At 41.8% G+C, this 20,341-nt stretch overlaps 1 protein-coding gene across 1 annotated transcript in view; it reads left to right on the top strand.

Annotated features, from left to right (window-relative positions):
* tenm1 (teneurin transmembrane protein 1) overlaps positions 1–20,341 on the top strand; it is a 464,310-nt gene that overhangs the window by 215,709 nt on the left and 228,260 nt on the right. The window contains exon 6 of the mRNA XM_079556162.1: positions 7,405–7,578. Within this exon, the coding sequence (XP_079412288.1) occupies positions 7,405–7,578 (174 nt within the window). The remainder of the gene's footprint in view (positions 1–7,404; positions 7,579–20,341) is intronic.

The raw sequence follows: 20,341 nt of genomic DNA, 5'->3' as shown, positions 1-20,341 counted from the left end.
CCAAGACTCACGAAACTGAAAAGCAAAGCTGAGGATAGAGCGAGATAAATCTAAAATGTAATCCACAGACTTGTATGATGAAGAAAACTTTCAACATTTTTAGAGAGCTCATCATACTGTATATCCCCACTGGGTTGATTCATAGACAACAGCGCGTCTCTGCGGGGACTGTTGCATCTAAAATTACACAACCACATTTTAATGCTTCCAGGACCAAAATAACTCTGTGGGCTGTTTATGTTTGAAAATATGTAATGCTTTTTCTCTGAAGGGACAGAGACTTCAGGATGTTGCCAAGAGCTTATGCAGTACATGTCAGCACAAATATTCCTTTAATTTTTTAACATGCAGCAATACCACTTTTGGCTGTATGATAGAGAAGCACAATGTGGACAAACAAAACACATGTCCCCTCGAGTCATGTGATGGTTGCAACTGCATGACATTTGGGGTGAAAAGACATGATGTGTTGAGCATGTAATGTTCTCTCACCAAAACAATACGTAACTGTTGCGAAACTGCACTATATTGGGTAAATTCGCCGGCTCCAGAGAGACTGGCCAAGGAGGAATATGTGTCGAAGGTCAAAACAGGGCATGATAACTTTTGTCTGCTGCTGTTAATCGTGTCCCTGCTTGTGTCCAGATTGTGATGTCATCGTCTGTAGGCATTATTTTTTTACTGAAATAGGGTTGGCAAAGCTAAGAGCCCAACTGCAGCAAACTTGGACCAATGAATACAAAAATGTAAGCTTTAAAGGAATAGGCCACCAAAACAGGTCAAGATAGAAGCTACCAAGCTCTTCCACGTTTTCCCTATTTAAATATGGTTACGTGAAGTGTTACACTACAAAGTATAATTACACAAAATTAAACAATGTGGATTTTCTAAGCGGATAAAAGGGGGAACTATAATGTAAGGCGTAGTAATACCAGGAGTAGTTTGGCATCCGCACAGTAAAGTGAAGATTACTGCGTGGATTTCGAACTACTCCTGGTATTATTACGCCTTACAATATAGTTCCCCCTTTTATCCGCTTAGAAAATCCACATTGTTTAATTTTGTGTAATTATACTTTGTAGTGTAACACTTCACGTAACCATATTTAAATAGGGAAAACGTGGAAGAGCTTGGTAGCTTCTATCTTGACCTGTTTTGGAGCTATAGTGGAGAGGGGGAGAGGCTAAATGCTAACCCCGTCTGCGCTGTGTTTACGTGACTGAAGGCACGGGGGAAGGTCAGACAGGTCCTAGAGAACTCGTCAAAGCTAAGGTAAGAACATACTGTATCTCAGTATGTAAAAACGGTGGCCTATTCCTTTAAACATGAATAATGTAATGATGTAATGATATGTGCTTGGAATAGTATAACAATTTATGTCATGCAAAATTAGGTTACTGAGGCAGAGTATTTGGGATTTGTGTAGCCTTAACCGAAGAACAGTTTCATTCACCAGGCTATAAGGAAGCTGAACTCCCTCCCTTCCCTGCCCTCCCTGTGCTCCCACCCCTTACTCCACACCCCCCGCTCCACAACAAGGACGAGAGAATGAACTATTTAGGCACCTCAATGCATGTTGTTTTTTTACATAAACATTATTTCATCTTTTAAATGAAATCTGAACACTGATGCACCCAAAAGAATGTTTTAATTATGCGTGACATGTCCACTTTAAATTATTATTTTTGTTTGGGTCGTAGCTTGCCATGATAGATGTTGGCAATGGTCACAACTTATACAGCGTTTTTACCCAAAGGAACCGCCCTTTAATAAATGGATGGTTTTGATCAATGGTGGGTCTCAGTGGGGTCTCATTCATACACCAGTGTGTGCAGACCATTCTATTAAGTCATGAAAGTGCCTTGACAAAGCATGACTCACCGTAGCTCACATATATGTGAATAAAACATAATTCTTTTATTACAAGCATTAGCAAGTATAAATGCTGGTGATTCAAGTTCTTGTAACTATGACTACCGTATATGCAGTTTTTACTGTGGATGTACGAGTTGACAAAGGAAAAGCACCTAGCAGGAAATTCTCGCGGGGAATTGCAGAAATCTGTCTTTGTTGAGTACAATATGTTCCGTGTGATCATTAGTATTTTGCGTGCTTGCTTCCTCTTGTCACTCCTGCGCCTGCCTCCTCGAAATGCAGCACCATAGAGAGTCAGACATCAAGAGGAGATTTTGTACACAAATTCAGCTTCCCAGACCAAGGTTGATCTGTCTAGACTTTATTCTTTGTGCCCACAGAGAGGCATGAGTCAGAGCATTATACAGAAGCATCCTAATAGCGAAATCTTTCTTGCCGCATAATTTAAAAATACCAGAAAATATGGCGAGTGAAAATGGGATATTTAAGAGTGAGTGACTCTTAGCCGCACTTATGTTCTGAATCGGCGACTGTCCGTGTCTGTACTTGTCACACTCTCTGACAGTTCAATTAGTGAAGACCGAATGATGCACGCTGCGTCCCTCGTGGCCCAGTAATCACCAGTGTTTTGCTTTGAAGAGCTGCTATTATTATATATGAGATGAGGGCTGAGCCGGGGATAGGGCTGGAAAATCAAAATGTAGTCTTCTCCCAAGAGGCCAAAATGGAGGAACTAAATTAGCTTTAGTGCTCAAATAGTCCTTTTTCCCCAAACTAAATACAACACCAATAGGCCATTCTAAGACGATGTTAATCACTGTTCATTTAACATTGTAGTCTTTTATAGAAGGATATAGGTAGTTATTCACAGCGAGAAAGTTAGAAGAAGGCTTTTATGTTATGAAGCCTTGCCGTTAATTCAACCGGGTAGACTAATTTGGGCATCACCTACCTCCAGCCAATGATCGGTTCTGAGAGGGCCACACCTCCACCCCAGCCACCTCTGTAGCAGCCAATCATCGCCCTCGGTCCCGCTTTTAAGCCCCAACCATCATGGTTCATTCGCTTCCCAGCAGTGCTGCGACCCTCCTCCGCCCCGCCTCCACCTCTCTGCCCACGGCTTCTCCCTGCTGCATCTTTCACGGGTCTCCTATACCACTACCAGTGTCCAGGCTCCGGGGGTAGACATCCGTAACTCCAAGCTGTTCATCCATACTGACTTTCATACATGTCAATAAATCTTCCTAATCACGGCTTTTGTGTGTTTGAGTTTATCCAGGTTGAAATAACCATACAGGGGTTGTTCTGAAAGCATTTATTTTCCAACCCAATCTATCACCAATCCAATACTTAGGCTGAGTGAAAATACCAATACTGAGGACCAATCTGACACTTGTGGCAATGGCCCAAAACCACATGTCTAATTATAAATAGCAAACAAAGTCATGTGTCGAAAGTTCCACTCTTCATAGAGATAACATGAATACTTTCTCTGTGATTTTTAGAGTTATTTCTCAGTCAAGGCCATACCGCCTTTACTGGAAGGGCCTAGTTTGGTACTTGGATGGGAAGCTGTTTGGGAACACCATGGCAACCTGGATGAATGTATGAATGTGAGTGGTTGGTTTGTGGTGGTCAGGGAGCCGATGACGCAGATTGACAGCCTCGCTTACGCCAGTCTACCCCAGGGCAGCAGAGGCTTCAATAGTAGCTTACCACCACCAAGTTTGCAGTGAATGAATAATGCAATGTAAATGATCTTTCAGTGCCCAGAAAAGCCTGTTTTTTTAACTTTTTTTTTTTTTTTTACTTTTTGCTTTGTAGGACCTTCAAAATTCAATCTGCCAGAGGTTGCATTATTGGTACACTCAGTAAACTCCAGTGACTTCCAACTCTGACTGTACTTGAGAAAAATACATCTTGGTATCGGATTGATGAACTGTTTTAGCTACATACCGGAAAATCCTCGGTAACACAATAGTTATTGGAATTAACCATAGGTGGTATTTTCTAGATTCCAGGTGCGTTTCGGTGGATTTGCTTTGGGTGCTTTGGTTTCCTCATCAACCTAAAACATGCACAATGGAGCTAAGTAATCCTGATTAAGCTCCCGATTGATAGTAATTTAGAGTATATCACGTAAATCACCAAAAACTGCACTTATTGTTTTCAGTAAGAATTAGTCTATTGCAAATTGTTCTGAGATTGCCACACGATTAGCATTTTTGTAAGTCTGAGAACCCTTAGTGGAATTACACAGCGCGCCATTTCCAAAGTGACTGCAGTGGCTTTGAACTATCAGGAGTTTTAATTAGTGATTCTCATTAGTTCAAGTATGGACATGTGCACTCGAACATGAAAATAGCAGGTATCCGACTGAGTGAGCATCCCGTCCCCTCGCGATTGCCTCGCTTCCTGGTCCTGACGGCTAATTGTGATTTTGTTTTTTCCTAAGCAGCCATTTTGCGCAAGTTTATGTCAAGAGCTCTTTTTTTTTTTCCTCCCTTCTTTCCTTCTTCCCTTCCATCTAGAAATGAGCCGTCAGACACTGAAGCCGTTTGAAGTCGTTAGAAGTTCCTTACCTTGATCTGCATGCAGCGAATGCCTCCTCCCAACGCCACCGCCGCATAGTAACTTTGTGATTTCAGACTTTGCTTTTGTTTGATGTTCCAAATGTGTCTGCGTCAGGACGGGGGTGTGTGGGGGGGAGTGGGAAACTGCAATGGTTTATTTTATTTATTTGCTTTGTTCTTTGTGCATCAGCGAAAGGGACCTTACCTTTAGAGATCCTTTTGAACCAAAAAACTCAAGTCATGTTAGAGGTCCAATCTCACACGAAGGAATGGCGATGGTGATGGGTCGCAGCTAGGTGAGTGCTCAGCGAATGTTATCGACGGCCGTTTGTAAAAGCGCTAATTAATCTTTTTAATGGGTGCGAGCTGTTTTGAAATGTGTTGAAATGTTGTCCCAGTAAACGCCTTTATGCGGAGGAGAGGGGAAGCCGCTGCCTCTGATACCTTTGTTGTTTAAAAGGCCCATATGGATTGTGAATCAGGTGCTGCGTTCAAAGCGTCATTAGCGATGCATAAAAGAGATGTTAGCGCAGTGATATTAGCCCAGGGCTCCAACTCGGAAGATGTGCAGTAATTGCCCACCTTTGCCTTGTCCTCTGTTCACATGGTCTCATTTACATATGGAGCTTTTCACATGGCACCAAGCACAGGTGCACAGATTTAATAAGCGCAGCCAGAGAGGAGGCGTAAACACTATAGCAAATAAGGGAACCAGGACTTGATGCATGTTATGATACAGGATGTTATACTTGTCAAGGGTAAAACAACTCATTACTTTTATATGACTAATTGCTTTTATACTAACCTGTAGGTCAATTTGCGTCGCTAAATGAATGAGCTAATCATAGTGCATGTTCATTAGTTCAGTGGTAGATACTCGTTTCTTTAGGCCCTGTCCATACGAAGTCAAGCTGAGAACTAAGCGCAAAGATATTTATCAATCCAGTGTATCGTCCATGCGAGCCCGGCGTTCACTAAAACAATGACATCACAGCGCCAGAGTGGTGTCTGTTATCCATAATCTACTGACCTTAGAATAAGTTTTACTCATGGATGTATGCTGGTTTTACTCCGCTCCTCTTTGCTCCACTGCAGTCCACAAGCCACAGGTGACCAATAGAAAAACCCGGCCGAGTAGGTCTGTGTTTTTGGTAAAAATTCGGTCACTGACAGGTTTTTCTGCTTTAGTCCCGTTACGTCTGAAGAATAAACTCGCCTCCTCATCTCTTCTGTAAATCCTTGAATCAGTTTCATTTTTACATTCCACAAAAGTTTACTGCACATGCTCCCTCTACATTTGTTCTATTATCTGTGTTAGTGTCACAACATCTCACACAGGCCTGGAAGATGAATTGTGCCATTTTCACAGACCTGAGTCGACCCATGTGGACACACACATTTACTAAGCTGGCTTCATGCATACAAACAAAGTTTCTGAAAATTAAGTGTGTCTTCGTGTGGATATAGCCTTGGAGTGAAAGAATAGCCGTTCATTCGGAATTCTATAGTTTTATACTGGAGTTTTAACATCTTAGTTTTTAAGGGACTATAAGGAGTTTAAAAATGTTAAAATTAAGTACTTTCCTCCCCTTCATGTTCCAGCCATGTCCTAATGTGTAGAATGAGCTCAGACCTGTTCACCACAACTGCCTCTAAAATCCTGTACGGTCACTCAAAAATGTGTCACTTCGGCCCGAATTGCCGTCATGCACGAGCTTAATATAGAAGGTGCAGTTACACATATGGCCTGAGGTGGCAGTAGTGAGTATAAAAGGGCGAACTTGCTTCCAGTCCCTTTAAGGATCAGAGTAAAAAAAAAAAGACACCATTTACCTTTGTCAATGCAATGGCCTGAGCGTATCCAGACACAAACATATTTTGTATCCACGTGCATTGCAAAAGGCAACCGAGACGCTGCTATCCAAATATGGTAATTTCCTTTTTGGGAGACGGAAGGAAAAACTTTAGAGCCATTTTTTCCAAAGGAGGTTTTCAGCAATCAACACTCAGTTCGCCAATTGGTGAATATGGTGAAAAATAAAAACATAATTTGCAATATTTAAGATGAGACAGATGTCAATTTTCTGTAATATTATGTATTTTCATATTAAAATGATGATGTATTAGTTTAAAAGTTTTTTTAAAACATTTTTTTTAATCTTTGATCTTTCAAGAACATCCCTTATGTTTATGTTACACTTTTCTCTGAACATCTGTTGTAACGGATACAAATAAGATTATCTGATCAGAAATAATTGTGTCAATCTGTGTCAAATGGGACCTTACACCATGTGTAAAAATGTCATTCATAATCTTCTCTCAGTGAATCACAGTTTGACGATGTATTTAGTATTTATAACCTATTCTCGTGGGCTTCTATAGTCTTTATGAAACATGTGTAGCACTTATATGGTGTGTGTTGAAAGTGTCACTACTTGACGGTCTCTGAGGTGGTGACACTCAGTTTCACGCCTTACACCTACAGACTTACGTACAGACTTTAAATAACAAAGGGAGAAAAAAAAGCTGCTTTGCATGATGAAATTATGTGCTTTGAAAACTCTGTAAAAGCCTGAATCAATGCGTGTGGTTTAATTCCACTACACACTTGAAGGCAGATGATTTACAAGGGTGAAAAAACAGCTAAGTTTTCAAAAGTGTATTGTGAGCATTCCCTGTGGTGTGAGTGTAGCTTAGTTTCTTGCTACAGAGACGATGCCTTTGTTGTGAACACATTTTTGTCAATCATTACTTCACAAGTAAGAGTTTAAATATGTGCAATGTATATCTTTAGCAGCTCGAAATATACATTTAATGATTTCACATATGGTGGAGATGTTGTGAGAGCGATCTAAGGGAAGACTCACACATCTCTTACCTGTCTTGAATCCTGATCTCTCTTTTCTCCCCCTCCCCTTCCTTCTCTGTCTGTCGCTCCCTGCTCCGGCCCTCACAGCGGTGCATCTGTTGGGTTTGACCTGGCACCTTCGTCACGGGGAGAGCCATCTGTACGAGAACGGCCTGAGCTCAGCCGACCATCAGCAGGACGAGCGCGGCAAAACCAGACCCACCAGCTCCATCCATCTGCTGGATACGCTCAACCCGGAGAACACACACGCCGGCGACAGAGGTGAGCCGCAGGAGCGCACGCTTCAGGATTTGGTTATATCGCCGCAGGCTAATACAGCTGTGTCACATGATCACATTTTACACGTGACTCGATGTGAACACAATATTGTAGCTGTGACACTTTTACTCACACTAAGTCCTGATGATTTCTTCATTTTGAATAATACTTTGACACAAATCGTTAATGCAAATATAAAAGCACGGAGGACACTAATGACCTTAAAGTCCAAGAAATTAAATGATAAAAAACAACTGGAAAACAACAAGTTTCACATTGCCCTTTTGCTCCCGGACACTATGAAACATGAGGACATTAACTGTTGGTTTCCCTGCACTGGCTTCCAGTCAGCTATAGGATTAGATTTAAGACATTGTCGATGGTTTTCAAATGTCTGAGTGGGTTGGCTCCACCCGACCTTTCAGAGCTTCTGTCGATCCGTGATTCAGGTCGAACATTGAGACCGTCCAATCAAATGACTCACAGCTGAAAACCAGAGGAGACCGGGGCTTTTGCCGTCGCGGCTCCGAGGCTCTTGACCAGCCTTCTTTCAAATGTTCGAATGCCTCAGTCTATTCATGTTTTTAAGTCTTTGTTGAGAACCCATCTTTTTTTCTGCGCTGGCCTTCAATACAAGCTGAGCAGGTCTTACCTATTATTATTAGTATGTGCTTTACAGTGGACCTATCTATCTATCTATCTATCTATCTATCTATCTATCTATCTATCTATCTATCTATCTATCTATCTATCTATCTATCTATCTATCTATCTATCTATCTATCTATCTATCTATCTATCTATCTATCTATCTATCTATCTATCTATCTATCTAATACATGCCGGGCATTAGCAGGTTTACTTTCTCTATACTTTTCCGCGGAAATCAACACCGCTACGACTGTCTCTTAGTTGTGAACAAGCGCACAGCGGAGACGAGAGCAGCTCACGATGTTTCCATCCCCACGTCTGTAGTGTGACATCGGTACAGTGTTCACCAGGCATGAGGGAGAACCCATGTGAAGTAGTGAGACGAGTGTATTCATAAAGTGTGTGGTGAGGGGTTTTACAGCCTCAAAACATATATAATAATTGTAGAAAAATAAAGCTGACTATTATAAGGATCTCGCCTATTGCGGGTTATTTTTAGATAAACGATAAATGAAGGAAAGTTGACATTGAGATTGACATGGAAACAACAAAATGCTCATTGATTGACTCAAATTCAGGCTTTTCATTTGGGTTTTGTTGTTCCATATGTATTAGGCCAAGATTAGTTTATTTACAAGCCAAATATTTGGAATAATAATTTCACCTGTAAGTTTTTGTTTCACCTGTCCCCATCGCATTGTCTATATAAACTCTGGTGTTTATTTTCTTACTTCACAGTATAGCTAGACTTAGCTAGGCATAAAATATGTATGACCAGCTGTTGTACCATATATGAATTGAATCTATGTGCAAAACTTATAGCGTATGTGTGGGAAGTACCCTCAGAAAAGAGCTAACTTTTCGGCATTTGCACATTGAACAACAACATTTTTATTGAAGTTAATGTATTTCCTTTTGTTTACAGAGAACGGCTTAGTGCATATTTATGTCTACAGATATTAAAGATCCCAGAAAATACACTTCCCTTTAACCATCACAACAGGCGCTTGCCCTGCTTGCTCTCACCGTCCCCGGTTCCGTCGCCTTGTTGTGTCCCGATCGGTCGCCCATTGCATTAGCGCTCTCGCCTGGTCGCGTATAAGACAACGACCCGCTCCTGTCAGAGAGAGAGACGGCTCAAGCGGTTCAGAGATCAGCCTCCAAACTGATTACTCATTTATTGGAAAGCCGTGGTAATTGGTTAATCATGTTCCCTCTTTAGGTGCGACGTGACTCGAATACGCCGGCACCTGTTCTCCCCGCCGTTCGCGCGGGCGGAGGAATTACTAACACCAATTTAACCCTATGAAACGGGACATTAATTGTGAGTGTTCCAGGTCAGGAAGTCAGCAGGCGGGACACGGCCACCTTCACGCTCTGGACCGCGTGTATGATGGGATATTGCCTTATTAGATCAACCCACTGCAGCGCCATATAAGCTTTTAAAACCAGAATATGCAAGTCTGCGCATTTTAGCTGGAACCTGGGACGTCCCTAAAGCTACTGTTCTTGATGAATCCTCATATTTCCAGGATTAGCCCTCGGTAAATCCTTCACGGAGCAGACAGGGGTCAAAATGTACTTCAGAGGGATGCACTGAAACAATGCGACGTCTCAAACAGGATTTTGTGCCAAAGTGGTGCTTGACTCTTCTGTCATTTCTGCTGATCATTGTCATCTTCCTTTTAAAGCACCAGGAATCCACACTGGCAAAATCATGAGTCATGCCTCTGCAACTGTTTTCTTTATATTGATTGTCCAATAATCCACAAAATAATTATTAAAAACAAAAAGCTTTTTTTCCCGAGCTTTTAACCATGTTATAATTTCATGCGGTTCTTATTATTATTTCCTGGATTTTACATACTCAATTGAAACTCAGAAGTGCATTTTTAAAGGCCATAAACCGCACCTTTGGAACCAGTTCTGCACTTTAAGACCATGCCATTTATTTTTTTATATTATGTTATATTAATAAGTCAGGTAAGTCCCACTGCAGCCCGTAGAGGGCGCTCCAATCAAACAACGAGTCCTTGCTGGTATGGTCCTTTCCATAGAAATTATATGAAATTATTGAAATTATGAAGGATACACTGCCCATGCAGGTTTATAAGCCACAATTATGTATTAAAGAGGGGTATTATGCTTTTTTCACATAGCACCAGTCTATAGCACACTACAATGATGACGAAAACTTCTGTTGGTCTGTAAATGCAGTAAATTAAAATAATTGCCTTGTATAAAATTGCTCTCTCAAAATTGCTGTAGCGAATGTCTTGAAATAGGCCTCTGTCTCTTTAAGAACCTCTGACCCTTTCCAACACGCTCCCTCCACACGCTGTCTGTGGCATCAGTGGGGAGGGGGTTCTGCTGAGGAGCAGTGGTTGGTTACTCGGCTGGTGACGAAAGCTCGGAGGCGTCTCCAGGAGGTGGGGGCGTTCCTAGGAGGACTCAGGCAAACCTATCCCTAAAATGGCCGCCATCAGAGTTTTTACAGATTACTCAAAAATACGTGAATGTGCCAAGGCAACAATTCAGGCATGTTTTTAATGAGGGAATGACATAAAAACATGATGTAAAGCTTGCAAAAGTCCATTTTGCATAATACCCCCCCTTTAAATGTCCACACAAAAGCAAAATGGTGCAGCGGTTAGTGCTCATGCTTCACTGCAAGAAGGTCCTGGGTTCAATCCCTGGGCAGACGGGGCCTTTCTGCATGTACATGTACAATAGGTATGAATGACCTGTGTGACTGAATAAATGGTGGTGGCAGCTACGCTTCTGTCAGTCAATCCCAGGGGAAAATCCTAGCTTCAAATGTAGCTCACCACTACCGTGTGTGGACTGAATGAAGAATAGATCTCCTAAATGGGGTTAAGCGCTTTGTGACTTGTGTCATGTGGAAAGCGATATACAAATGAACGTCCATTCCATTTACTTATCCAACCCAAGTTCTAGCTCCAAAACAGTACAACTCTGGAACCTCCCCATGACCCCTCAGTTGGGAAATACCAGACTAAATCCTCAATGAAATCTGGGAAATCAAAATGGACAAGGGCTAATCCGCTGATGCACGAGACTCAGATTAATGAAATTGGCACGTGGAGTTTGGCGGTTGCTGGTTGTTCTGCGGCGTTCCCCTGACGCGCCGGCAGAAGGACGGCCGAGCAGAGAGATATTAGAGATTAGGCCTTAATCCAGTGTGTCAGATTATCACGCTCATCCCGCCATAGCCATCACCTCTCACACCAAGAGACCAGCGAATCCCCGAGATTACACTGTGAAGAATGGAGTCGAGGGGCTGCAGGCAACACAGAGGATCAACTCCTGACACGGTTAACGGGGAGAGATGGTCCCACCGCGGAGAGAGAGGAGCGCAGGGTGATTGATAGATGTTCAGCGAGATTGAGATAGCCGACATGGGCTTAAAAGAGGCAGAACGGCAGCAATAAAAAAGAACATTTTCCGATATGCAATGTGCAAAATTGAAAGCAAATGGAGATTTTTAGTTTAGTAGTAAATGCTCATTCCATTTAACAACGGTAGCCATGAACTATAAGGAATTTGCCTTTCTTTCTCATGCACTTTTATAGTTTTTTTCTATAGGAGACAGACAGGCAGTGAGTCTAAGGATTTTTCAAATTTTAGGATTGAATTAAATTGACCGATATGCCAAAAAGAAAAGCAAAAGAGGCCGATACTTGTAGTAGTAATTTGTTCACCATGTAAGTAAAATATAAGTCGCCCCGCTCTGCTATCTTAAAACACACATTCCTGAAAAACATCCACACCAAAGTGACAGTATTCCTTCTCATCATATTAAATGAACTTAGTCGTGGTATCATTTCCTCTCTTATTAATTAGAAATACACTTTATATAATTTCATAGTCCTTCACTTTGAGAGAAAAGATCATTAGCAAACTCCACAGAACTTCATTAAAACGGGGAATCCACTGACATTTCCTCCTTTCATCTGGTCTATGGGCGGTTGTAGCTAAGTGTGTGTCGGTGTTCGGTGAGAGAATTGGGGATGTGTGCTCTTCTGCTCGCCTAAGGTTGATCACCATTGGGTGTGTGGCAATTACTGTAGCGCTAATTAGAGTGTCTTTTATGTGGAAAGGACTAGGAGCACCACTTGGTGATCTGCAGGGGAGATGGCATAAAACGATTTCTGACGAGCCACTAGATGTCAATTAGTATTTCATGTTTTTGCTCTGAGCCACCGAACGTGACTTTTTTTCTGCATTTTTTTATCAAAACGGCGCTGTTCGCTGGTCGGGTTGTCAGTTTAGCAAAGTCATCTAATAGGTTGGACTTGGTAAACTGTTACAGACCAGCGAAGATATGATTTGATTTTGGCATCACTTGCAGACTGTTTTTAAACTTTCAGTAACATTGTGAGATAGAAAGCTAGCAGGTTCTTTTCAATAAGCTTCTACTTTAATTTTGTGTTCGTGATTGGAGAGTGTGGCTTTCTCCAGCACATCCCACAGATTCTCGATGGGGTTAAGATCTGGACTCTGTGGCGGCCAATCCATGTGTGAAAATGAGCCACTCCTTCTCAATTTGAGCCCCATGATCAGGGAAGAAGAAATCCATTGATGGAATAACCTGGTCACTCAGGATGTGAACTAATCTCATTTTTTGAGCGCATAGTGTTGCTGAACCTACACCCGATCAACTGCAGCGACCCCAGATCATAACAGTTAGTTAAATCCAGCAGATTTTTTTTGTCTGTTTGTTTATTTCAAACTTGCAAACAAGAAATTGTAATAAGATCTCTTAGTAACAGAGAATTTAAAAGATAAAAAGTTTAATCAACTTTAATACAGTCTGAAACGGGGATGGAAGAAGCAACGCTTGAAGAATTCCAACAACCCACAGCACATTTTTGTGTGTCAGTGTACAAATAAAGTCTAGCAATTATATCTCTATGCACATAAGGCCAAAGAAATGACTGGTTTTGTATAACCTAAATCACTACAGGAGTTGCCTCACAGGGCTGCACTAAACATTAAGGCAATAAAACAAAACAGTAAATAAGACAATGTAAAGTCCAGGCAAGTGAAGTATCCAGGCAAACATAAACATAATGTCCAACTAAATGTCAGCAGCAGGTGATGAGGAGCGATGTGGGTGTCCCCTGTCCTTAGACTCTCCAGCACGGCGAGGAAAAACCCAAAAACCCAGGGGGGGGGAGAGAAACTTCGAGAAGAACCACAGTTAGAACCATGGTCAGATTAATAGTTTTAGCCTAAACCTCCAGATGCCTTTATCTATTCCAGAACTACAATTGCAACATACAAAGATTCTAATTCTTTCCACAAAGGGTCAGGAATGTACTATATACATAACCACATATTTATGGACAATTTAATAAGGAATGAGATGCAATTTGAGACCATTTAAGGGCATCATCTCCTATATCGAGTATAATGGCTTTTGAGAATGGTCCATATTCTCCTAGTGCATCTTTGCTTGGGATTTAGCATCAGCCAAATCCAATAGTGGGATGTTTACGGCGTTAATATAAGACATCACTGAAAATGCATCAAGACGAGCTCATTAGACGCCTCCAATCACGCTGCAGGTTTGCCTCATGTCTCCCTGCTGTACCATAATTTCAAATCAGAGAAGATAACCATCGTTCAATCAGTCTCTCCTCTATCTCCTACTGTTGTGTTTATAGCAGCATCACAATAAAACCATTTAATAAACCCATAGCTTCCCCAGTCTAATCTGCCGCGGTTGTCAAGCATCTACTGTAATAGGTTGTTCCTGGAAATGCTATTTTTATTAGCGCAGTTATTCACAACAATTCGGCCCTCATGAGTGTGGGGTATATCTCAATCTCGATGAACATCAATGGTGGACATTAGACTTCTGCTGCAAGTCGAGGATTTTATTTATTCGTCGGTAGATATAGGACTACATAGAAAGAAATTGTGTGAGTTGTGAGATGGGTTCAAGAGATTTTTAGCCAGAGTTGGTCAGTAAAAGAACATAATAAGAGCAAGGTTCTGTGTTGCTAAATGGACAAAGCCTCGAACAGAAAAGAGCCCTAGTTTGTTCAGTTTTGAAACATCATTGTCAGCCGTCCCACGGTGTCAGCGTTTCCTCTTGCATTTCCCTTCAGGGCTGCAGCAAATCAGTTTTGCCTGTAGTGCCAATTTTCTTTCATAACACCTCTTCTGAAGCAACATTCTCTATTTGTGTACAGGCTTGGAACTGGCACAAAGGCAATATGGGCTTGTATTTGTTGCTAGGTTGTAGGTTGTGTCTGGCTGGGAAAATGCAAAATGGTCCGCACACCAATTGGAGCTCCCAAAAAGGCGTTTAATCCATAGTTACACCATTTGTGACATTCCGGGCCACATGCTCTTCATCAGACATGAAAGTGTATGCACATTTGAGGCTGGGCCCATATAACTCTATGGGATATTTACTGTTATTCAATTAAATCTATATGTGAACTGTTTCTTTTTTTGTGTGTGAGTGAAACATTGAAAGTGTCCCCTAGAGAAAGAGATTATGACGCTGGTGCCGCTCTGGCGCTGGTATTGAAGAGCAATATCCAGCAACGGGAGAGAAATATGATCAAAACGTCAAAAGGGGGAAAGAAAAAGAAGGAGAAGGAAAAGGAGAAAGAGGAAAAGAAGAAGTAGAAGGAAAAGAAGAAGGAAAACAGGAAAGAAAAGAAAAAGAAGAAGAAGAAGGAAAAGAAGGAGAAGAAGAAGGAAAAGAAGAAGAAGCAGGAAAAGAAGAAGAAGAAGAAAAAGAAAGAAAGAAAGAAAAAGGAAGAAGAAGAAGAAGAGGAGAAGAAAGAAAGAAAGAAAGAAAGAAAGAAAGAAAGAAAGAAAGAAAGAAAGAAAGAAAGAAAGAAAGAAAGAAAGAAAGAAAAAGAAAGAAAGAAAGAGAAAAAGAAAGAAAGAAAAAGGAGAAGAAGTATCTTGCTTGCTACCCACAAACGAGATAAAAAAGCTCGGGGTCTACAAGACAAGTGTAGGCCATTATTACATTATGTACAGCCCCCGTTCGACCCATTCACTTCGTCAGGTCTGGAGCTAAAGATTTCAAAGAGCGCCCCCTGTCATTTGAATTGTTAGTAAATATTAAATATTTGACTTAAAACACTGTATTCAACATTCTCCATGTCAACTTGTAGCATTTTGACAGATAAAAGGCTAATTCTCCGATGCTATTCTGACCTTTCCTCCGCCTCGCTATCAAACTTTGCGGCTTTGCGGATTCGCACCACGTGAATCCAACACGATAGAAACAGAAAAACGCGCAGGTTATTGGATCTGCATTGTTCTGTGGCCTTTTTGGAGAATGCGACGGAAGGACTAGAGGTACCAGAGATAACAATGTCGAGGTTCCCTTTGGTAGGACTGATAGGATTAGAATTCATTACATTTTTGGTCTAGCTACCCACGAACGAGATAAAAAGGAGAAAATGTCAGCGGATCCCCCATTTTAATGAACTACTTTGGCGAATAATCCCCCTCTGTACGCGGAAGAGTAGATTTATTATGGATATAAAATGAAACAAAGTGACACGCAGAGTGGCGGTGTGTTGCGTATTATTGTGAGGGAGATGAAATGCAAAAAAAAAAAAAAAAAACTGGCACCATCTGAGCCCCCACTGCTATCATTGTGTAACCCCATTGTATCAAGCCAGACTTGGAGCCGAATTGTTTTCTCTCCATCTTGATAGCGTGGCACTTGGAAATGGTCCGGAGATGGATGGGACGTGACACAGACGGACAGGGGGGGCTGTTAAAGACCCTATCAATATTCGGGACGGTGGGCTTGAGCTGGGATTCAGGGAAGAAGAGGTGTGCTTGTGTTGAAATGTAAGCCTAGGTTATTACAGTGGGTTTAATGACAATGCAAAAAAAAAAAAATAAGCATGATTTGTGTATCAAGATTTTCTGCGTCCACTAGGCCTATGTCATTTGTATGTATGTGGGAAGAAAAGCACTGATGTAGAACGAGAGCTTCTTCGGCTCATACCTGAGACGAGCCGGTGTATTTGAGAAGTGGTGAAGCATTGAGAACAGAGAATGCACCAGACTGGAGAGGATCTCGGCTTGAGCCTCTTTTTTTGAATAAATACTGAAGTGGTTTAGAAAAGACAAAGAGTGGACAAATGGTTTTAAAGCCTCTGTGATATCTCCATCTGCAAACACCTCAAATTCCACCTTTGTGTACAAACTGTTTTGAAGCACACACGTTTATTTGGTGGATTTGACCACACTCTGACAGCAAGACAATACAGGCGGTGCAGCAAAGGCCACATCGCCTTTTGCTCTGCCCAATCCTGTCAGACCTTGGAAGCTCAGCAGGGAAGGGCCTGGCGGGACTTGGATGGGAGACCGCTTGGGAACACCAGGAAGCCTAGCGAATGGAGTGAGTGAGTGAGTGGTTGGCGGTGGTCGGAGGGCACTGACTGGTTGCCTCGCTTCTGTCAGTCTACCCCAGGGCAGCTGTGTCTACAATAGCAGCTTACCACCACCGAGTATGGAGTGAACAAATAGTGCAATATAAAGCGTCTTTGAGTGTCCAGAAAAGCGCTATATAAAACCAATGCATTATTATTATTATTATTATAATAGCAATGGAAAATATTTACACAGAATTACATAGAACTTGCGATCACATCTTGGAATTTGTTGCGATTTAACGTCAATTAGGCCTATTCTGACTGTCTAATCTTTTTTCTTTTTCCTCCACTAAATTCCCATGGTTGAATTCCACTTCCCTTAATGCAATATACTCCATGACCTGGGTAATAAGGCTGCTAAGTAGAAGCTTCTTATCAGCGTAAAGTATTGCTAAATGTAGCATTAAGTCCTATACGGGGATTCTCCTGTCTGTGCGTGTGCATCTGTGTAAAGCCAGGCCCCTGTAGCAGCAGCAGCCTCATTGATTTTCTCACGCTGGGATACAGTCTCTCTGTGCAAGGCATCGACACAGACGCACATGTGGAGAGGTATAGATCGTGCAGTGAACCCCCCCCAGCTCAAGTACAGAGAGAGAGAAGGGGGCGCGGCGGAATCATGCCACGTCTCTGGCTCAGTTAACCGCCATTTCAAATCTCTCCGACAAATAGATCCAAAGACATTAGTGTGTGTGTGTGTGTGTGTGTTCGTTTTCACATTTCAAAGCCTGCATGGTTGTACTTACTGATGATATACTCAGGAAACGCATAATTATGTGGACAAAGAGAGCTAAGAAAGGTAGAGAAGAAATGACTCATTAATGTTTGTTTTATTATTTTCACAGCTTTTGAGGTGGTAGCTTTTTCATCTTTTGCTCTCATTGTGTGTTAGTTGGCTGGAGCATATTTTTGCTGCAGAATTACTGGCTTTATGTGGCTGCACATGCACGGCAAATTAATTGACCAACTCTAATATTTATTCATGCTGTAGTAAAACATTTCAAAGTCATCAAACTGCACTGGGTTGAGGACATCGCATCAGAGGCTGCTTCACTCACTCGGGCGCATTACATACGTCATGACCAAACACTAGCGAAAATCAGATCCAATCGTTTCAAAGATAACGGAGCTCAATTGTGAAGATCCAGACCCTTGTACGAAATGCAATGAGTATGAGGGTATGGTAAAACCAGGCTAGGTTTACACTGTATCACTCATTAGAATAGCCTTTGTTCTGAGTTGGATAGATACTAGTAGTTTAGTTACCATTAGCATTACGAAAGCCGTTCTTTTGCGATCCAAGGTTGTTGTTTATGTTTTTGCTTTATTTATGCATGATGCCTGCCCAGTGTAAGAAATAAAGGTGTCTTTCCACATGCAGTCGCGCATCATCCGAATGGCTGTTTCACCTGCTTTGTCGAGCTTTTCCATAACAAAGGTCAGGGCCAAACCGTTCTGACCAGGCATAGGTTTTGGGACCGACCTCTGAACAGACTGCTGGTCTCTGATTGGCAGCAAGAGAGTGGACAGCCCTCACTATTGACCGCCGTGCTAAAAGAGGATTTTGTCCATATTAGCATTTACCCACTGTTAGCGCAGCTTTAGCTGGTGTTAGCATAACATTTGCATGTAGCTTGTCTTCATAGTTGTATTTCATGGTTTCTTTTCTGTTTTAATACAGCGTCGTACCTCTGAATGATTCCATAACTCCCACCAGGAGGCAGCATTTGTCCACAGTGCAGCGTGCTCCTCTGTGGGGGCGCTGCCCACAACAAATGTGGGCGTGTGTGCGGTGGAAACAGAAGTGTGTGTGGGGTAGAGTTGATACGTGCACGTACATCGTGGCGTGCGCGTTCAGGTCGCGCTATGTGGAACGACGGCTTAAGTGACATTTCCTCTCAGGAGGAGTCAGAGTTTATCATTTGACGTATGAGAGAGAAGAATCTTCTGATGAGAGAGGTAAAATGTCAACTAAAACTCAAGCTCAGGCCAGTTGACTATTTTAAAATCCTGTAATACAATGGAAAACTCCTTATTCAAACATCGATCGAAGTCTCCTATTTGAACACACGTCTTTGGACAGTGAGAAGAAATCACACTCCAATAGTGAAAAAAGATGGGGATTTAAACTAAAGGTATTTACTTAGAGCAGGGGTGCCCAAACTTTTTGTCTCCGAGGGCCAAAATGAAAAGGTTTTAGTAGAACAAAATCAATAATCAACAATTGTAGCAATTTAGTGCAAAATGTAAAAAGAAAAGCAAACGCCTGCATCTACAGCACCTACAGTAACTTTACCTCATTCGTTTACTCACAGAAAATGCCACATTAGATTATTTTATTTTCAGCATCAATTCTTTTATAAGTCAATTTTTAACATATACTGTTGTCGATGTTGACAACCTTTGCAATAAAAGTTGGAAAACTGAAAGTTGATGCTACAACACTCTGTGATTAATAAATACCAAGACACCACAACTGTGTTTCCAAAAGGAGTGAAACAGCGCCCCCAATTTGACGCTGGTGGTCAAAAAGTGTACTGCATCCATATTTACCATTGAGAATGAATGGAAGAGAGTTTTAACCACACGCAGCGCAAAAGTAGGTCACTCTCTGGCGAGCCAACAGAATTGCTTCGGCGGGCCAAATTTGGCCCACGGGCCCCACTTTGGGCACTCCTGACTAAGAGCAAAGCTGCTCTGTGTATCGTTGACATTACTGCTGCAGTGCTCTTTGCTTGGACCGGGCATGGTGCTTGAATATTCCTGTCACACAATAATGTTTGAACATACCCACAATGCCATCTGGCCTTAAAAAAAAAACACTTTATATTTTTACGCTAAATATTCACTGTGTTAACCGTGCATTTATTAAAAAAACAAAACAAAAAAACAGCCTGAAATTTGTTACATTTTTCATTTATTTTAACAGTAAAATAGCCCGATTTGTTCGTCGAGCTGTCCATCAATGATGATTTTCTAATCATTTCAGAATAATTCCTGTTAATATATTGATTGAAATAATTAATTAGATGAATACGGGATTGCGTGGTCAATTAATTGTAGGCTCCAGCAGGACTGTGTCCAAAACATTTGGACAAACGAAGTGACAAATCCACAGTGGGCGGCTCACTGTGTTCTTCACAGTTAGAACAGACAAGAGAGAGATTTTGCTAAGCTGAAAATTATAGTATAAACTGCTGGTGCCAATGTTTATTTTATCATTATTATTATGCTGTAATGAAAAAAAGCATAAAAAGGAGAACACTAATACATGATAAAATAAGCATCACTATTGCCTTGTCTCAGTCTTCTCTCTCTGACTTTTGCAACAAGTCTAGATTAACACCGGCTTTTGAAGTGTGCCATACAACACCCATAAGTGCCTTTTCCTGTTTGTCAGGTTAACAGCACATATCACAGGCGTTCCGACGTCGCAGCCCTCAAAGTGTCATGATGCGTGCGGCTTGTTGATGCCTTGCTGATGGCACGAGGAGCCTTGCCTGTCATAGACCTATAGCCGCGGGGGCTCAGTGAAGGAGGCGAGGACTTGTGGGTAATGGCGTCCCTCAGGCAAAGGGCATTATCTCATCCTGACTCTCTGACTGACACTCGTTATTAAGCGCGCTGCGGAGACAGGCTGAAAGCTTATTAAGCCACCTGCTCGATACGGA

The sequence above is a fragment of the Gobius niger genome, assembly GCF_951799975.1.
Source record: "Gobius niger genome assembly, chromosome: 5".
Lineage (NCBI taxonomy): Eukaryota > Metazoa > Chordata > Actinopteri > Gobiiformes > Gobiidae > Gobius > Gobius niger.
Note: the sequence above shows the minus strand (reverse complement) of the source record. Positions and strands in the feature narration are given on the sequence as shown.